The 21,694-nt window shown below is 45.4% G+C and overlaps 1 protein-coding gene across 2 annotated transcripts in view; it reads right to left on the reverse strand.

The window, feature by feature from the left end:
• Positions 1-21,694, reverse strand: part of chd4b (chromodomain helicase DNA binding protein 4b) — a 133,654-nt gene that overhangs the window by 17,914 nt on the left and 94,046 nt on the right. Inside the window, exons 26-31 of one of the 2 annotated variants that reach the window (XM_084336800.1) lie at positions 18,310-18,502; positions 12,057-12,143; positions 7,577-7,668; positions 7,175-7,308; positions 3,280-3,424; positions 3,015-3,171 (exon numbers count right to left, since the gene is read on the reverse strand). In XM_084336800.1, the coding sequence (XP_084192926.1) occupies positions 3,015-3,171; positions 3,280-3,424; positions 7,175-7,308; positions 7,577-7,668; positions 12,057-12,143; positions 18,310-18,502 (808 nt within the window). Of the gene's footprint in view, positions 1-3,014; positions 3,172-3,279; positions 3,425-7,174; positions 7,309-7,576; positions 7,669-12,056; positions 12,147-18,309; positions 18,503-21,694 lie in introns of both variants that reach the window. The other variant, XM_084336799.1, reaches the window with a different exon arrangement.

Below are 21,694 nucleotides of genomic sequence, written 5' to 3' on the forward strand. Positions count from 1 at the left end.
AAATAACCTCTGTTCTCGTTGCAATGCGTTTTTAATTCTTTCTTATACAGTAGGAAGGGGGAAGAACACTATATTGTGCATGTTCATATGACTTGTATTCTGCTTACACCTTCAAAATTCCACTTATTTCGTTTAACAATGGCAAAGCCTTTTAAATATAATCAAAACGTTCCCGTATTTCTGCAATCTATGCGCAAAATAATAAGGAGTTGAGTTACGCGGAGCGCAGTCAGTACACCCCGTATATTCCGATAACGCTATATATAAACCATGCTGCATTCATTCAGAAGGAAAGACCTATTATTCCAAATGCTATTTATAGGGTTTTGACCATAATTACACTACTGTTGCTATTTTACAATTAACTATACAGGGCTGTACGCTAAGCTTTTTCACTAGGGGCACACTTGCCCCTAAATGAGAAATTTAGGGGCAAAGAATATTTTTTAGGGGCACATTTTTAAATAACTATTTTACCATTATAGTAGGGCTGGGCGATATGGCCTCTAAATGATATTGCGATATTTTTTGGCCATATCACGATACACAATATATATCGCAATATTTTGACATTTCCTAAAGCACTTAAAAATGCTTGATTTAACCCTTTGATGCATACAGTCACGCCAATATGATGATTATAATAAGTCCCTGCAACATATGTTTGCATTATTAAACCATGAAGATGCTTTAAAAAATTATTTAATGAAAATGTACTAAGAGTAGTCTACTGACACACTAATAAAAAAAATTATTTACATCTAAGACTATTTATATAAAAACTCTTGGGTGCCCTTTTTTTGCACAGTACTGTGTTTTCTATCCACTTTAGCCAAACACACACACACACACACACACATATATATATACTACTGTGAGAAAATAATAATTACACACAAAGGGATAATGGCTTATAGCAGACTTAATGATTTTAGAATATTTCAGATAATGAAATTAAATGTTTATCATCAACTATCCAGTTAGTATTTATACTGTCTGTAACGTTTGGCTACTTTAAATCATTGAATGTAGAGAGAGAGCGAGAGAGAGAGGGGGCGAGAACGCACAAGAGAGCCTGCCCCCCCCCCCCCCCCGGGTTTTGTTCTAGGTTCGCGTTTTGATCGTCTAAGCTGCCGTAGGTGATGACGTCACACTCGAATGTAAACAGGAAGAGTCTAACACGGAGATGGAAAGTCACAGTGGATGATATACAGAAACGAATAACTAATAAATATGAAGTTATGTTTAAACTTCTGTTGTCAAGCGTTGTCACTTGTAAATATAACCCACCCCCTTTCCTCACTTTTCCACCGTCCCTGCTTCACTCGGGACCACCAGCTAACGTTAGCCTATAGCTCCGCCGTCCCTGCTTCACTCGGGACCACCAGCTAACGTTAGCCCATTGCTCGTGTCAATTAAATTGCATGTTATTAAATGTCCGCGCTGGTCTGTCTAATGAAATTACAACCGCAACATTATGTCGCCTGTACAGCCCTGGTTGTAGGCTAATGTTAGTGTAGTGAAATGCGAATGAAGGGGTGAAATCACTATTCGCAAGCTTGCGAGTAGATATCATTTTTCATTCGCACCGGCCAAATTAGGGGGCAATTTGCGACGATCTCGTCGCAGCGTACAGGCCTGCTATAATTAAATTACGGGGGTCATACAGAACACGTCAGTCAAACTAATGAACGAAAGCTTATTTCCGCGTTGAAACTAATGCATGAAACTGATGAGAGCATACCGTCCGTCTGCAGTCTCCATATTCTACCGCCGGGCGCCAGGTACGCATGCCCTGAGCTGAGCGTAAATATACGCACAAAGTCAAGCACACGTTCAAATTGATAAGTCACACACTTTTTTTTGTGATTTATTTTTTTGCCTTTTATCGCTTTTTACTACTGGGCAGTCCAGTAGAGAGAGAGAGAGAGAGGAAGAACAGGAGACAGAGTGGGGGGAAGACATTCGGCAAATGACGCCGGGTCCGGGAATCGAACCCGGGTCGGCCGTGCCGCGACTCAGCACGTTACATGGTTCGCCACTTGGGCGCCCTAAGTCACACACTTTGCTTAGAAATTATCGTACGCACGGGTTACGCACATATCTGTGCGTACGCAACGTTGATAAATGAGGGCCCTGGTATTCTATATTCTATAATAATATTTCAAATAGCATGTGTCTGGATGGCAGAATTCAGTACTGTATCTACAAAACATTATGTTTAATCATCTTCCCTTTATTCATCTGCTTAGATTTTCTGTACACATGATCTCAAGAAGGTGCTGAACGAGCTCAGTGGCTCAGTTTTCCATGTCTGGTCATTTTTAGCATGGTGTTATTCACTGTCAAAGATGCAAAGAAAAATAATAATTTATATTCTCCTTTGTTTCATCACAATTTACTCAAGCTTAGTAACAGACACAATATTTCTGACACTGGGAATACATTCCATGAGATCCATAGATGTCCCTAGATACCAAGAACATGCTTGTAGAAGTGGAGCAATCTTCCATTTACTTAGGTATGTATTTTTAGGCGGATTTTCGGAAAATAGGGCTCGGGCATAACAGGTTAAGCCCTCCTCTTTTCAGCTGTAATGTGTCAGGTCTGTTAAACCTGTGATGTTGAATCAAGGCTTTTTTCACTGCACCCTTGGACTGCCTCAGATACTTGGTTGGTGTTTACTCGTTGCATTGTTGGTAACCAATGAACATGAACAAACTTCCTTGGTTTCTTTGAATGTATCCTAACCTGCCCTGAAGTACTGTTTCACTACCAATAAATAGGCAGCACTACCGAGTAAGGTATCTAATCTAACCTTATAGTCTTTTGGATAGAGTGTATGTTTGTCTGCCTTGTGTGTGTGTGTGTGTGTGTGTGTGTGTGTGTGTGTGTGTGTGACGTGTGTGTGTGTGTGTGTGACGTGTGTGTGTGTGTGTGACGTGTGTGTGTGTGTGTGTGTGTGTGTGTGTGTGTGTGTGTGTGTGTGTGTGTGTGTGTGTGTGTGTGTGTACCTGGGGCCGGTGTGTTGGGCTGTGTGTCTGCGGGGGTCCCAGTGGAGGGGGTCTTGGGATCCTCTCCTGCAGCCAAAGCTGCTAACCTCTTGTTCTCCTCCAGCTCGGCCATCCAGGGCATGGACCACTGGCCGTTCACATGCTCAAACTCCTGCACCTGCACCGAGAACGACGCACCAATCCACCAAGTCATTCAAACAAATCACTTAACTGCATTAAATCGGCGAGAGCCAAGTCCTGAAACGCAAAGTCACGCGCAACATACCTTTTTTCTGATAAGTGACATCACCCCGATGCGCGTGAGCACGTGTTGCCTCGACAACCCTTCGCGTGGGACACCGTCGGCAAAGGTCTCGGCGCCGTCCGCCCCAGGCTCACAGAGGTGACGCATGAAAAGAGACACGTAAGCCCTGGAGGACAGGAAGAGAAGCACACAGAAAAGTCTCACACTACAAACAAACGGGTACAAGCAGCACATAGAGGTACATAAGAGGGCATGTAGATGGTACAAGATGTATACAAACTCTACAGACACATACGCTTAATGTCAACATCAGTTCCAAGAAAAGAGTTGTTAAGTCAATATTTTTATCTGTTCTTGATTATGGAGATGTCATTTATCGTCATGCTTCAGCTTCCACCCTGAAACACTTGGACTCTGTGTACCACTCTGCACTTAGATTTATTACTGGAGACAGGTATGATACACACCATTGTATCCTTTATGGTAAGGTTGGGGTTGGCCATCCCTGGCAGCTTGGCGAGACTATCATTGACATTTTCAAGGCGTTGACCGGCAAACAGCCACCGTATATAGCTGCCCTGTTGGACAGGAATGCTCCAGCTCCAGCCCATCAAACACAATCTAGTAACTGGATCACATTTAAAGTTCTTCCTTCCGTTACGGAATTTAAATGGGGCTGCAACTAACGATTATTTTATTATCGATTAATCTACTAATTGATCAAATAATCGACAGATTAACACTTTGAGTGCCACGCTGTTTTGTTAATTTACCTTTAGAATGCCAGCCTTTCTAATCGTTTCCGTGGTCGTTGCACTATGTTTGCGAAGCTGTGTTTGTGTTCTGTATTATAGCTGTAGAGACACGGTGTGGCCCATTTTGACAAACATTACTTGTAGTCCAGCGTGGGAATAATAGTTTGTTTCCACACGCTGTAGTTTGTCGTTTATTACATGCTAAACATTGTGCATTTCCAAGATAATCCAGTCTTTTTTCATAGATCGCGAGCAGGGGAGGAAATTAGGCCATTTTACTCGCCAAATGCGAGTATTCTTTATGTTTGGCGAGTGATTCATGAAGAGCACTCACCACACTGGCGAGTAGTAAACAAAACAAAAAAATCATTCTCCAATCTGCTGATTCGCTCACTGGCACAAGCCGAACTCTGACTCCCCCCTTATGATTCATCCCATTTGCGCCTCATAATAATCCAGACCATAACCAATGAACATCATCGTTGCGCTCTAAACTCCTCCAATGAACACTCGTTTTCTAGAAGATGCCGCCCATCTAGGGCAAGTGGACAGACCACTGCGTGCAGACCTACAGACTCCTGTCACCGGCTTGACAACGTAGACAAACTTAGACAAAAACACATCAGTGGATGAAAATAATTGCATGTAGAGTCGTCGCTTTCGGATATCAGTGCGGTCTGACATGGGGGCGAACAACAGCATGCGACGTTCTCCTTCGAGTCGGATGAGAATGACAAGTCAACCAGCATTAGCCGGCTAGCTACCTAGCATGTAACAAGCTACCATAACGCGCATTCAACATAGTGGACAACTATACTGAGCGGCCTTGCTTAAATGCAGCCGAGTGACATTTTATTATTACCGAATTATTACCGGGTTTCCCCCATATCACCACTCGCCCAAATGCCCTTCACAACGGTGATGTTGTCATACTTGTCATTCAGAATACACTTGCTGAACCCCTAGCGTTGACATGAGATTCGATTCCAATGTACCGGTATTGTCATCATACAGCACAAGTACAGTACAACCAGAATACGTTTGGCATCCAACCAGAGTGCAAATGTAGTTCAAGTTGTTTTATTTAGCTATTACATTACAGTGAAATGCTTGGTTCTTTCACTGCCCAGCCCAACCCAGTCCAACCTAGACCAGCCCAACTTTCTCTGCCCAACCCAGTCCAGCCCAGCATCTTTCACTGCCCAGTTCAGCCCAACCCAGTCCAGAATAGTTCCCTCTTTCATGTTAATATGTGATATCCTAATATTTTGAAGAGTAGAGACGGTGTGATTAATATATGTTTTATGCTAATATTGTGAAGAGTAGAGACACTTATTAATGTTTTATGGTAATAAATATTTTAAAGAGTAGAGACACGGTGTGATTATTACTATGATTGAAAATCAATTTAGACGAAGACATACAAAGAAGTAATTATCACAATTAGCGATTTATTTATGGCTGGTAAAAAATCAGTTTGGCTGGTTTACGTTTATGGCACTCAATGGTCGGCGGCCAAACACGTAAAAAGCCGTTTTTGGCACAGACTGTGTTAATGGGGGGTCGGAAACTCAAGATTAGCCACTTGCAGACGGCAGGGAGAGGGTGTGACGTATATTTTAGTTGATGAAATATTTTAGTTGACGAAATATTATTTCATTTCAGTGTCACAGTATGACCTCGATCTCCAAAATAAGAGATGTAAACAGGAGTAACAGGGAACCACAGCAGAGTGGCCGCAGGTTGCCGACCCCTGGGCTAGGGCCAACGACGAGAATTCTCGTTATTTCATGCCAACCGTTCAGTGCCAAGGACGAGAAATCTTGTTATTAATCGTTATTTTTTTTATTAGCGATTTCCATTCATCTTTCATCAATCTAGCCTCACGTTACCACTGGGACTCTCTCTGAGCTCGAGCAGGAAAAATACCGCCCCCTATCGTCTCCCGGATGGTAATGCACCCATTGGAATGGAGTCAATGGAAATGCATGGGGAAAAGAAAATCCGGAATCCACATTTTACTTCTCAGGCATGTAATCCGAGCTGATTGCAGTCTTTGTGGTCCCTCAGAACAGCGTGGAATATGTGTTTCGAGCACCCAGCGTTGGATCAATAAACGCAATCGATATTTGGAATGGCGATCAGGAATTGGAATAATCTTTTTGGAGAACATCTGATCTGAGGTAAGGAATCTATTTGACCAGTCTTGGGGTAATCAGAGCTTTTTTCAGATATATCAACGTGGGCCCTATATGTGTATGTGTGTGTGTGTGTGTGTGTGTGTGTGTGTGTGTGTGTGTGTGTGTGTGTGTGTGCTGATCAGGAAATGGATAATCGATTTTTCAGCCTGCTTCTCTAGCGTGCATAAGTACACATATACTATCGATAATCTAGCGTTTATTTGAAAACGATTCATAAATAGGCCGAAAAATTACAACGTTTTTTGTGTATTCCAGTAAAGGGCGATTCCTGTGGAATCTCTTTTTTTGTCTGGAAATTTCCAAAAACGAGCGTTTTTCAAAATGGTATAAAACGGAAATGTACCGATGAAAAAACAATCCGTTTCGACAATGTTGACTGCAAGCAAGTCATTGATAAGCGACGAGCGTATTAGACACATAGCCATAATTTAAGATATAGTTTATGCGTTCGCAAATGTGCTCGCCCTCTCATTGAATAGAGCGCTGGCACTCAAGCGCTAAATCGTGCGCCCCCTGCTGGCACTGAAAGTGTTAACAGGTTAACTAGCTAACGTTAGTTAAGGTTTTTACCGCGACGTGGGCATACAGGAATGGCAAGGATGTAAAGCATGTTAGGTCAGAGATCATTGCAGGTCAAAACTTTAGCTATTAGCGTGTATGGAACGGACCAAAATGGTGACTGAGGTGGGACACTGTAGGTGGAGGTAGATTTGAACTAGATTTACCTATTACCCTACATAATATAATAAATTATCATAACGAGTCTCCTATCTACAAGATACTCTAAACAGATGCTAGTAACTGCAGGACAGGTTTTCCAGGTTGATGTGTGCTGTAAGCGCAGGTGTCACATCCTCCATGTATCCATGTACCATTATAACTAGTTCTTTTATGGCAATCATTGTGTCCCTTGACAAGTCCCGTCCCCGCAGAGAGGAACACGTCACAAAGGAGACTCACTTGAACTCCTTCTCAGACTTGCCCCGCAGGTCTCTGACCAGCCACTGGGTGGTGAAGGCGTCCTGGGGAGGCATCCCGTAGCGCATCACTGCGTTCAGGAAGGCCTTCCTCTGCCGCGCGTTGAAGCCCAACACCTGACGGACACAGAGAGGAAGTTAAATGCCGCCGCTATGGTAAAGTGTGATGACTGGGGATCGAGGGAGGGGGAGGTTGGTGGGTTGTGCTGTAAAAGCAGATAGTGGAATTGGGAATTGGAACAGGGTGCAAAGGAATCCCAACTTGAGCATGACATGAGGGAAAAAATGGGCGTGTGAATATGGAGAATGTTGATAAGAGAAAAACAGAATAGAGTTATGGAGGGGGAGGTACAGGCAACAGAGTACTAGGCTTGAACAGACTAACCTCGATGTTCCCGCCCACTCTGGCTAACAAGGGAGGCAGCGGCTTGTCCCTGTCGTTCCTCAGCCCCTTGCGGTTGGGCCTGCGGGCGTTAGCTAGGAGGAAGAAGATGCCAGTCAGAAGATGTCGGTGACGCAGTGTTTCCTCTATATTCATGCAGCAGCAGTACCTCCCCCACCTATTATACCATGATATCCAAATGACAACAGATCCTGAAACTGATACTGGGAATGTCGGCCTGTGGAACCTGTTGGTTCCAGTACTAATGCCCCCACTGTTACCAGAGGATTCTACAGGAAACACCCAAGGTGCCATTCTTCTGTGGTGACAGTGATGATGTTATTGTTTCCACTTACAGTTTCATCACGGCGTCACTCAGATCCGGATGCCTGTTGTCATCTCAACCTCCTGACACTTCTACCGTTAAAATGCTTATTTGTGGAAGCGCTTGTGCTTTTCAGAACAATACAACGAAAGCACAGTTTCCTGGAGTATTTATTTTTTTATTCACTTTTATACATTGTACGTTTATTTTTTATTCACTTTTATACATTGAATGGTAACAGGGGAAGGTGCTTATAAACAAACAAAAGCAATTAAAACAGAACGTGTACATCTTAAGTCCATTTACAAATACATCTCAAATGTATTAAACTGGTAACGTAAACCTGAGAAATGTAACCAAGTGCCTGAGAGAATGTGGTCCTTACGACCGGTGTGGTCTCCACAACGAACTAACTGGAAACGAGTCCAAACATGGTAACTTCTAACATTAACAAGCTCTCTCAAGAGAAGCAGGACAAGAGTGTGCGCTGCACCATCTTCCCGTTCACTTCCTGTTGATCTCCCCTTTCCCTCTCTTTCTTTACTTTGTTCTCCTCCTCTCTCTCTTCTATTTCTTTGTTGTCCCTCTCCCTCGTTCTCTTTCCCTTTCTCTTCTTTGTCTTTCTCTTCCCTCTCTTGTTCTGGCCCAGGTTGTTGTTGTTGTTGTCGATCAGGATATCATAGCTGTCGTCTGTGTATATATCTGGGGGGGGGGGGGGGGGGGGTGTTTGAAGGCTGTTAGTTGGAGACATAACTGGGGGATCTGAGAGGACAATAGACCTGTTTGCTGTATACGTCAGACTCAGTGTGCGCGCATCACTGGAGCAGAAAGGAACGTAATCCTGGTCAGAACGGTGGGCAGACTATAATATATTTGCATTTGTTAGCCATGCTAGCGATCTAAACAATCAATCCGTGCCAAAGCTAGATATGTAAAAGGTGAAAGACTCACACTCGCAGCCATGCTGATTTGGCTAAATGACATCCGGCCGTTTTAGTTTGGAATTACTGTTAGTCAGGGGAGTGCCATGGTTTTTCCATAGAGCCCCGTCGTATTCTTTTAGCGCAGAAGCTCGCGCAGGTAGTGGGCAACTTAGTCACGTGTAGTAGTGTAACGGTACATGGAAGCCACGGTTCGGTACGTACCTCGGTTTTGGGGTCACGGTTCGGTACGAGTTTGGTACAACAGGAAAACAATATTTATCATTATTATTAAATATAATTATTTTCTATTAAGTTATACTTAGTTCCACATAGGCTTGCCGCGGTAGTCAGTGATACCGGTGTCATTCTGTGTTCAGGCATCCACTTGAATTAATTGCCTGAATGAATGAATGAATGAAAACTTTATTTAACAGATTGCAGAATGGGTACAATACAGTACGGCTCAATACATACAATTGTTAAGGGGATGCAGACCAGAGAAAGACGTTTGTCTTGTTTCCATCAGGGTCCCCCATTTTCAATTCATATAGACATTTATGACATACACAACATACATGACATTTATGGCATAGGGACATATAGGTATTTAGTACTGATACATTTGTGACATAGGCGGTATTCAAATATACAGTACTGTTACCCCTAGATCCTACCGCCCCCACCCCCCACAGTGTAGCTTTTTAAGTTTCAGTTTCACTTCTAGAGTAGATTTTACTTCACGTGAAGCAGAGAAAGAAGACTCTAGAGAAGAGATTACATGTTACACAACAATGGCAGAGGATTATCAATATTTTGGATTTAAACACTGCAGCAGCTCGACTGGAGAGGAGCTCAGATGATGTCTGGGAAAAGTATGTAGTGTGTTAGTCTTTTTTGTTTCGGATCAGCTGTGACTGAAAGTCTGCGGGAGAAAGTTGGTGTCGGTGTGTGTGTGTGTGTGTGTGTGTGTGTGTGTGTGTGTGTGTGTGTGTGTGTGTGTGTGTGTGTGTGTGTGTGTGCGCGTGTGTGTGCGTGTGTGTGTGTGTGTGTGTGTGTGTGTGTGTGTGTGTGTGTGTGTGTGCGTGCCTTTCCATTGGTTAACATTATTGGGCTGAACATTTTCAGCCTATTGTAATGGCCCTGCTGTGTTACAAACATATCATTCATTCATGGTTTTGTTTCAGGGACCCCTGTAGTGAAGGGGGGGGGGAGGAGGGGAGAAACAGCTCAGTGCAGAGTGTGCGGTGGTTAATTTATTCTGTCAAGCTTCAGCGTTTTATTCATCATCTAAATTTGGCAATACAAGCTTAATATTCAACGTTAAAGATCAAAGTAAGCCAGTGTAAAGTCAAGTAAAGATATTGAGCATAAATTTGTCAAATGTGCAACCCTAGTTTCACCTAGTGTCGTATGAGACATATTCGTCGTATGGCTGGATGTACCGAACCGTGACGTCTGTACCGTGAAGTCGCGGGACGAATACACGTACCGTTACACCCCTGGTCATGTGACTGGGTTGGTATTGCTGATTGGCTCGAACGCGGTATGTTTGTATACAGCGGAACAGGTCTATTGACCTATCTCAAAACCCTGTCCTGTTAGCTGACGTTTTTATCAAAAGCAACGTACAAGTTCTGTACAACGAGTCAGCAGGAAGGGTACAACTCTATCATTACAACTAAGGGTCAGTAATATTGTTCGTCAAACACTGTTGAACTTGAGTGCTACAGTCTTGAGTGCATAGTAGTAAAGACATATTAGCATAGTAGTTCTACTCCATTACTATTACCACTGCTACTAGTATATGTTCTGCATGTACCTCCCCTCCCCTCATGCTGCTATGACCCCTGACCCTGCCTGTACCTCCCCTCCCCCATGCTGCTATGACCCCTGACCCTGCCTGTACCTCCCCTCCCTCATGCTGCTATGACCCCTGACCCTGCCTGTACCTCCCCTCATGCTGCTATGACCCCTGACCCTGCCTGTACCTCCCCTCATGCTGCTATGACCCCTGACCCTGCCTGTACCTCCCCTCCCCCATGCTGCTATGACCCCTGACCCTGCCTGTACCTCCCCTCCCCTCATGCTGCTATGACCCCTGACCCTGCCTGTACCTCCCCTCCCCCATGCTGCTATGACCCCTGACCCTGCCTGTACCTCCCCTCCCCCATGCTGCTATGACCCCTGACCCTGCCTGTACCTCCCCTCATGCTGCTATGACCCCTGACCCTGCCTGTACCTCCCCTCATGCTGCTATGACCCCTGACCCTGCCTGTACCTCCCCTCCCCCATGCTGCTATGACCCCTGACCCTGCCTGTACCTCCCCTCATGCTGCTATGACCCCTGACCCTGCCTGTACCTCCCCTCATGCTGCTATGACCCCTGACCCTGCCTGTACCTCCCCTCATGCTGCCCAAGGGGATCAGTAAAGGAACACTTGACTTGACTTGAATCATAACTGTTGCTTCCCTCGGACAAACGGAAGCAACAGTGGTGATTGGAGGATAAGGAAAAGAGGGCAGGGTTTGAGATAGGTCCAAATTAGGGCATGTTCTACCTCCCTGACTCGAAACAGGGATTCAAAATCCATGTTTCGGAGCAACTTAAATTCCCTCTCAACACCTGTATCTTTTTTTTATCCACTTTTTTCTCCTCTTTTTCAATTTTTCTCCCATCCCCAATTCCAGTGTGCCAATTCTCCCTCCCCTGTCTTGAACGTTGCTCGCATATGCCCCCCACTGGCCGGTTGTAGGGAGGATAGAAGCCTTGCATCACGTGTCCCCTCCGATACACGAGGAGGCAGCCTGTCACATCTTTTCACCCGACAGCGCGGACTCTCATTGGCGAGGAGTAACGTGTGGGAGGCTCACACTGCCCCCGCCATTTCCTGTCTCTGCTGTGCAGGCGCACCAACCGACCTGTAGGAGTCGCTGTCCACAACGTCCAGATTACCACCCATCGACTTCCACCCGCTGACTCTGCCAATTGAGTTAGTATGACGGCTGGCCCGAGCCGGAGGCAACGCCGACAGCCGGAGTCGAACCCGGTGTCTCTTGCGTTGGTGACGAGTGCAATGTCCGCTGCGCCACCCAGCCGCTTCAACACCTGTATCTTAATAGTGGTGATGCCGCTGAATTTGAGATCTAATACCACACAAATACCCACACATGCACACGTACACACACATACACACACAGATAGATACAGAGCAGAGGTCAGAAGAGTGGGTCTTACCTTCAGCCCGCTCATCAAAGTCCTCATCCCCCTCCTCAGAGGCCACAGAGTAATCCGATTGGTTGTCCGATTGGTCCTCCTGCCAGTCTGCTGAGAGCCACAGATAACACAGACAGAGGGGAGTGGAAAACACAGAGACACATGAAACATGTCCCATCATTGTACAACATCAACAAAATATTCGGTACGTAGAAATGCGGATCTACAAACAAAAGATCATAGAATACAACCAAACTCCACTCTGAGCTGCAGCCTCGTGCCTCACTGCTTTCAGACAGGAAGGGGGCGCTGTTGCTTTGTCAGATGGTTTAATTAGAGGATTAGACACAGTACCATGCACAAGCTTAATTATTATTCATCAGAACTGCTGTTGAACATTAGCCCTTTCACTACCACACTACAGAAGGCTAACCTTTCACTACCACACTACAGAAGGCTAACCTTTCACTACCACACTACAGAAGGTTAACTCTTTCACTACCACACTACAGAAGGCTAACCTTTCACTACCACACTACAGAAGGCTAACCTTTCACTACCACACTACAGAAGGTTAACCTTTCACTACCACACTACAGAAGGCTAACCTTTCACTACCACACTACAGAAGGCTAACCTTTCACTACCACACTACAGAAGGCTAACCTTTCACTACCACACTACAGAAGGCTAACCTTTCACTACCACACTACAGAAGGCTAACCTTTCACTACCACACTACAGAAGGCTAACCTTTCACTACCACACTACAGAAGGCTAACCTTTCACTACCACACTACAGAAGGTTAACCTTTCACTACCACACTACAGAAGGTTAACCCTTTCACTACCACACTACAGAAGGTTAACCTTTCACTACCACACTACAGAAGGCTAACCTTTCACTACCACACTACAGAAGGTTAACCCTTTCACTACCACACTACAGAAGGTTAACCTTTCACTACCACACTACAGAAGGTTAACCTTTCACTACCACACTACAGAAGGCTAACCTTTCACTACCACACTACAGAAGGTTAACCTTTCACTACCACACTACAGAAGGCTAACCTTTCACTACCACACTACAGAAGGCTAACCTTTCACTACCACACTACAGAAGGTTAACCTTTCCAGGGCTGTACGCTAAGCTTTTTCACTAGGGGCACACTTGCCCCTAAATGAGAAATTTAGGGGCAAAAAATATTTTTTAGGGACAAATTTTACAACAATTTTACCATTATTAAAAAAATATGTTCCTCCTGCCTCATTACTGTGGTCCTTTTATTTAAAGGGGAACTATTTTACTATTTCTTTCACTATTTGGGCACTTTTACACAATTCCTGTGAGTTTATGGAACACCTCTGTAATTATATATATTTTTTAATTCATTGTTTTGTATTTCTAATCAAGTCCTCAAAAACAGCATTTTTCGACCTCAAGATCTCGAGCTGTTTTGAGCCTGGGCTCCAACCACTGCGCCGGCGCCTGAACATTAACATGCAGCTGAGTCTCTCTGACATCACAAATCATCACATTTTCAGATGACTCAGTTCAGTGAGGGTGAATATTGTGAGAGGAGAATTGGAAGAATGCGCCAATATGAGAATTAGAGACATAGATCATATTAATATAAGTCCACATAGCTAGGAAACAATGCTAAACACTGAAAAATGCCATTTATAAGATAGTTCCCCTTTAACATTTAAGTGTGTTTGTTTTCAGGGTTGTATCTTTTATAATGAACCAACTGAGAAAGTGTGTAAATCACTAATAGAACAAAAACAACAAACTGTGTGTGTGTGTGTGTGTGTGTGTGTGCGCGCGCTTGTGTAGTGCTCCTTGAATGAGATCACCACAACACACACACACCATTGCATTAATCAGGAGGACAAGAAACTCTGCATACATTTGTTTCACAATGAAAAGTGCTTTAGAAATCAAATGAATTATTATTGTAAATAACCCCATGAAAGGTTTATTATTTGTATGGGTAATTACCTGCTTCATATTTGTGATGTTACTGGTTTCAGTGTGTGCCTAAAGTGATCAATGTGTTGGGCCGTTTATAGAGATCTATGCCAATTAATGTTTATGTATATCCGGGACTTTTTTTAATAAGAATTGAGAGGTATTTGTATATGTGACCTTTATTTTGAAAACCGTGTTGCGACGCAACCTTATTTACATTTGCGCTTTTGACAGTGAAATGTTCAGTCCAACTTAGCTGGAAGGAAAGACTAATCAAAAAGGTTTAATTGACCCGCATGAGGCTCTTACGGTAGGACTACTCACCTAATGCATAGCTGAACCTGAACGTTAGAAGTGTCCGTGTCCCCGTCAATCAATCATCACATCATCACGTCAATCATCATCATCTTATCATCTCTCCACATCGGACGTGGTTGTCATAAGATGGACTGATATCCACTCCGTTGTTCTTGCAGAGCAAAATTTGCGTCTTAAATGTATTGAAATGAGGTGCTTCTTTGGCGATGCAATAGCCCATATTGAAAGGAAGAGAGGCCACATTCAGTTTCGTTTTGCTAGGAATTATGGGATTTGGTGTTGGATGTATAGACTACGCAGACATACATGGTCTTTAATCGCACGATAGACTACAAGTACCAAGTATATAGCGTGACCCAGATTCACTCCACACGCAAATCTTTTTTTTCACTCAGGCTATCGGTGATCGCAGTAAGTTCATTCATTGCCGACAGATTCTTTCATAGCACCACGACATTGTGTCGCACTGTACAGCCTTGGTTGTAGGCTAATGTTTTTTAAAAAATGTATCCAATTTGTATGGATTAATTTAGGAGTGAAATGCGAATGAAGGGTTGAAATCACAACTCGCAACGTTGCTCCCAAATAATATTTCCAACTCGCAACGGCCAAATTAAGGGGCAATTTGCGACGAGATCATCGCAGTGTACAGCCCTGCTTTCACTACCACACTACAGAAGGTTAACCTTTCACTACCACACTACAGAAGGTTAACCTTTCACTACCACACTACAGAAGGCTAACCTTTCACTACCACACTACAGAAGGCTAACCTTTCACTACCACACTACAGAAGGGTTAACCTTTCACTACCACACTACAGAAGGTTAACCTTTCACTACCACACTACAGAAGGCTAACCTTTCACTACCACACTACAGAAGGTTAACCCTTTCACTACCACACTACAGAAGGGTTAACCTTTCACTACCACACTACAGAAGGCTAACCTTTCACTACCACACTACAGAAGGGTTAACCTTTCACTACCACACTACAGAAGGGTTAACCTTTCACTACCACACTACAGAAGGGTTAACCTTTCACTACCACACTACAGAAGATTAACTCTTTCACTACCACACTACAGAAGGCTAACCTTTCACTACCACACTACAGAAGGCTAACCTTTCACTACCACACTACAGAAGGGTTAACCTTTCACTACCACACTACAGAAGATTAACTCTTTCACTACCACACTACAGAAGGGTTAACCTTTCACTACCACACTACAGAAGGCTAACCTTTCACTACCACACTACAGAAGGCTAACCTTTCACTACCACACTACAGAAGGCTAACCTTTCACTACCACACTACAGAAGGGTTAACCTTTCACTACCACACTACAGAAGGCTAACCTTTCACTACCACACTACAGAAGGCTAACCTTTCACTACCACACTACAGAAGGCTAACTTTTCACTACCACACTACAGAAGGGTTAACCTTTCACTACCACACTACAGAAGGTTAACCTTTCACTACCACACTACAGAAGGCTAACCTTTCACTACCACACTACAGAAGGCTAACCTTTCACTACCACACTACAGAAGGTTAACCTTTCACTACCACACTACAGAAGGCTAACCTTTCACTACCACACTACAGAAGGTTAACCTTTCACTACCATACTACAGAAGGGTTAACCTTTCACTACCACACTACAGAAGGCTAACCTTTCACTACCACACTACAGAAGGCTAACCTTTCACTACCACACTACAGAAGGTTAACCTTTCACTACCACACTACAGAAGGTTAACCTTTCACTACCACACTACAGAAGGCTAACCTTTCACTACCACACTACAGAAGGTTAACCTTTCACTACCACACTACAGAAGGCTAACCTTTCACTACCACACTACAGAAGGCTAACCTTTCACTACCACACTACAGAAGGGTTAACCTTTCACTACCACACTACAGAAGGCTAACCTTTCACTACCACACTACAGAAGGCTAACCTTTCACTACCACACTACAGAAGGCTAACCTTTCACTACCACACTACAGAAGGCTAACCTTTCACTACCACACTACAGAAGGCTAACCTTTCACTACCACACTACAGAAGGGTTAACCTTTCACTACCACACTACAGAAGGCTAACCTTTCACTACCACACTACAGAAGGCTAACCTTCCACTACCACACTACAGAAGGCTAACCTTTCACTACCACACTACAGAAGGCTAACCTTTCACTACCACACTACAGAAGGTTAACCTTTCACTACCACACTACAGAAGGTTAACCTTTCACTACCACACTACAGAAGGTTAACCTTTCACTACCACACTACAGAAGGTTAACCCTTCACTACCACACTACAGAAGGTTAACCTTTCACTACCACACTACAGAAGGTTAACCTTTCACTACCACACTACAGAAGGTTAACCCTTCACTACCACACTACAGACGGTTATGGTTAACCTTCTGTAGTGTGGTAGAGAAAGGGTTAACCTTCTGTAGTGTGGTAGTGAAAGGGTTAAGGACGGACACTCCAATATTTGACTACTGTAAACAATGTGGGTATTTGACTATGGGCGTTTTCACACCTAGCTCGTTTGGAGCTGTTGTTCCGAAACCTCGAGCGTTTACCCCCTATTTCGGTTCAGTTGGGCATATATGAACACAGCAATCACATTCTGTTGCGGAACAAAACAAGCGGGCCGAGACCACCTAGAGACTGCACTTAAATATAAACATTAGTCTACCTGGAGACTCAATGAGGTAATTGTAGATGTCGCCATAAGACGCGTCTGGTCATTTAGTGGGATCATTGTTTCATTATCCTGTTCGGCTGAAAGGACACTGGCCACCGAAGCTCCCCCCTCTGATGGAACAGTCCAGGGCGGGTGTGCATTGCATCACAATCCGTGGGCAATCTGCGCATGTGCATGGGGGATGCTCTGCTTAAAAACAGGCTTTTTCGCTGCCGATTTAGTTCTGATCGATTAGGAATGGCTCGCGCCGTGTTCAGGAGATTCTGGCGCATACAAGTCTATTCGATCATGTCTCCAGCACCCCCACAGCCGTATCTGCAACCACTTACATCACAGCTCTCATCCACATTAATTCATTTGCTCCCCCCGCTCTCCCCTCCCCGATTTCAATGTAACGCGGAGATTCAGGGTTGGGGGGGGGGGGGGGCACACCCCAAAATCTGACCAATGAGTGGCAGTTTGCTCGCGCGTGTGTTTGTTTTGGTCCGCTGGTAACACAGCCGTGTGAACACAAACGAACTAAGGGACAAGTGCGACATTGTATCATTATAGTCCCTGTGTCTCCCTGAATCGGAACAAAGCAAACGAACTACAGGTGTGAAAACACCCTATAGCTGCACTGATTCAGGCTACTTTCTTTTCTTCCATGTTCAATAAATTCAACCAGTTTGGATTTGCTTTCCTTATTTATTTGACTAATAAATGGAAAACGACCGCATTTATTTCTTAAGTGAAGATGAGGATCAGAGAAGCCCTTGAGACTAAATGATGCACTTAAAAAACAAAAAAATTATAATAATAATTATAATAATAATAATAATAATAATAATAATAATAATAATAATAATAATAATAATAATAATAATAATAATAATAATAATAATAATAATAATAATAATAATAATTTACTTATTTAGATTTATTTTGGGTAGTTCAGTTAACCAATTAACCGGAAATCTTTTTAATAGCATATTCGAATATTGACATGCCTTCAAATGCCCATCCCTATTATGCAGTAGGTACTGAGGCTTTAACACTGTTAAGACAATGACCAAACACAATACCTGAGACAAACCTCGACTCAGAGCTAAATACATACCGTTTTTCCAAAACACACACAGATACAATACACACATGCCACTAAACAAACACCAAACACACACACACACACACACACACACGACTCCAGGACACACAGACGTAGAGGAGGTAGTAAGTTGCACGTTGCGCTGTTCTGTTACCCCGTCTTATACCCCGATCCTCCTGCGAACCGTCGTTGTAGTTGACCGGCTTGCGGGTCCGTTTCCCTTTGCCCAGGTTGCGGGCCAGGTCCTCCTGCTGCTGCTCGTAGTGGTGGCGCAGCAGCTTCTCCCAGTAGTCTGGATCCACGCTCTCCTCCTGTTTAATCACCTCCCGCTGCACCTCCTCCTCCTCCTAACAAAGACAAATGTACACACAGTATAAGACAGTGGTTCTCAAACTACGGGTCGCGACCCAAAGTGGGGTCGTGGGTAGGTGACAGCAGAGTGGCAATTTTTTTATTTTTTTTATCTTTTTTTTTTTTTAATGTTCTGGCAACATATTTTGGCTAAATATGCCTCGTTTTATAAATGTGTATTGATAACATAGTGATGTAATTAAATGTGCTAATAAATATGCATGATCAAGTTCAACAACGTTTGATCAATTCTGCTTTTGAACCCTTGCAAGGAGCCTCTATCTTCACGAAGCTGGACCTCAGGAATCACCTGGTCCGAGTCCGGGAGGGGGACGACTGGAGGACAGCCTTCAACACACCGCTCGGTCACTTCACCGCTCGGTCACTTCAACACACCGCTCGGTCACTTCAACACACCGCTCGGTCACTTCAACACACCGCTCGGTCACTTCAACACACCGCTCGGTCACTTCAACACACCTCACTTCAACACACCGCTCGGTCACTTCAACACACCGCTCGGTCACTTCACCGCTCGGTCACTTCAACACACCGCTCGGTCACTTCAACACACCGCTCGGTCACTTCACCGCTCGGTCACTTCAACACACCGCTCGGTCACTTCAACACACTTCAACACACCGCTCGCTCACTTCAACACACCGCTCAGTCACTTCAACACACCGCTCGGTCACTTCAACACACCGCTCGGTCACTTCAACACACCGCTCGGTCACTTCAACACACCGCTCAGTCACTTCAACACACCGCTCAGTCACTTCAACACACCGCTCGGTCACTTCAACACACCGCTCGCTCACTTCAACACACCGCTCAGTCACTTCAACACACCGCTCGGTCACTACAACACACCGCTCGGTCACTTCAACACACCGCTCGCTCACTTCAACACACCGCTCGGTCACTACAACACACCGCTCGGTCACTACAACACACCGCTCGGTCACTACAACACACCGCTCGGTCACTTCAACACACCGCTCGCTCACTTCAACACACCACTCGGTCACTTCAACACACCGCTCGCTCACTTCAACACACCGCTCGCTCACTTCAACACACCGCTCGGTCACTTCAACACACCGCTCGGTCACTTCAACACACCGCTCGGTCACTTCAACACACCGCTCGGTCACTACAACACACCGCTCGGTCACTTCAACACACCGCTCGGTCACTACAACACACCGCTCGGTCACTTCAACACACCGCTCGGTCACTACAACACACCGCTCGGTCACTTCAACACACCGCTCGGTCACTTCAACACACCGCTCGGTCACTACAACACACCGCTCGGTCACTTCAACACACCGCTCGGTCACTTCAACACACCGCTCGGTCACTTCACCGCTCGGTCACTTCAACACACCGCTCGGTCACTTCAACACACCGCTCGGTCACTTCACCGCTCGGTCATTTCAACACACCGCTCGCTCACTTCAACACACCACTCGGTCACTTCAACACACCGCTCGCTCACTTCAACACACCGCTCGGTCACTTCAACACACCGCTCGGTCACTTCACCGCTCGGTCACTTCAACACACCGCTCGGTCACTATAACACACCGCTCGGTCACTACAACACACCGCTCGGTCACTTCAACACACCGCTCGGTCACTACAACACACCGCTCGGTCACTTCAACACACCGCTCAGTCACTTCAACACACCGCTCGGTCACTACAACACACCGCTCGGTCACTTCAACACACCTCACTTCAACACACCGCTCAGTCACTTCAACACACCGCTCGGTCACTACAACACACCGCTCGGTCACTTCAACACACCGCTCGCTCACTTCAACACACCGCTCAGTCACTTCAACACACCGCTCGGTCACTACAACACACCGCTCGGTCACTACAACACACCGCTCGGTCACTTCAACACACCGCTCGCTCACTTCAACACACCACTCGGTCACTTCAACACACCGCTCGCTCACTTCAACACACCGCTCGCTCACTTCAACACACCGCTCGGTCACTTCAACACACCGCTCGGTCACTTCAACACACCGCTCGGTCACTTCAACACACCGCTCGGTCACTTCAACACACCGCTCGGTCACTTCAACACACCGCTCGGTCACTTCAACACACCGCTCGGTCACTACAACACACCGCTCGGTCACTTCAACACACCGCTCGGTCACTACAACACACCGCTCGGTCACTTCAACACACCGCTCGGTCACTTCAACACACCGCTCGGTCACTACAACACACCGCTCGGTCACTTCAACACACCGCTCGGTCACTTCAACACACCGCTCGGTCACTTCACCGCTCGGTCACTTCAACACACCGCTCGGTCACTTCAACACACCGCTCGGTCACTTCACCGCTCGGTCATTTCAACACACCGCTCGCTCACTTCAACACACCACTCGGTCACTTCAACACACCGCTCGCTCACTTCAACACACCGCTCGGTCACTTCAACACACCGCTCGGTCACTTCACCGCTCGGTCACTTCAACACACCGCTCGGTCACTACAACACACCGCTCGGTCACTACAACACACCGCTCGGTCACTTCAACACACCGCTCGGTCACTACAACACACCGCTCGGTCACTTCAACACACCGCTCAGTCACTTCAACACACCGCTCGGTCACTACAACACACCGCTCGGTCACTTCAACACACCTCACTTCAACACACCGCTCAGTCACTTCAACACACCGCTCAGTCACTTCAACACACCTCACTTCAACACACCGCTCAGTCACTTCAACACACCGCTCAGTCACTTCAACACACCGCTCGGTCACTTCAACACACCGCTCGCTCACTTCAACACACCGCTCGCTCACTTCCAGTACAAGGTCATGCCTTTCGGGTCGACCAACGCGCCGGCTGTCTAGCAGAACCTTGTCAACGATGTTCTCCGTGATGTACTTAACCGCTTAGTTTTTGTTTATTTGGATGATATTTTTCCCCGCTCAGTTGACGAACACGTCCAGCACATCCGCCAGGTCCTTCAATGATTACTGGAAAACAAGCTATTCTTCAAGGCTGAGAAGCACATAACGGCCGACCCGGGTTCGATTCCCGGACCCGTCGTTATTTGCCGAATATCTTCCCCCCACTCTGTCTCCCGTTCCTCCTCTCTCTCTCTCTCTACTGGACTGCCCAGTAGCAAAAAGCGA

Source organism: Notolepis coatsorum (assembly GCF_963971535.1).
Source record: "Notolepis coatsorum genome assembly, chromosome: 19".
Taxonomy (NCBI): Eukaryota; Metazoa; Chordata; class Actinopteri; order Aulopiformes; family Paralepididae; genus Notolepis; species Notolepis coatsorum.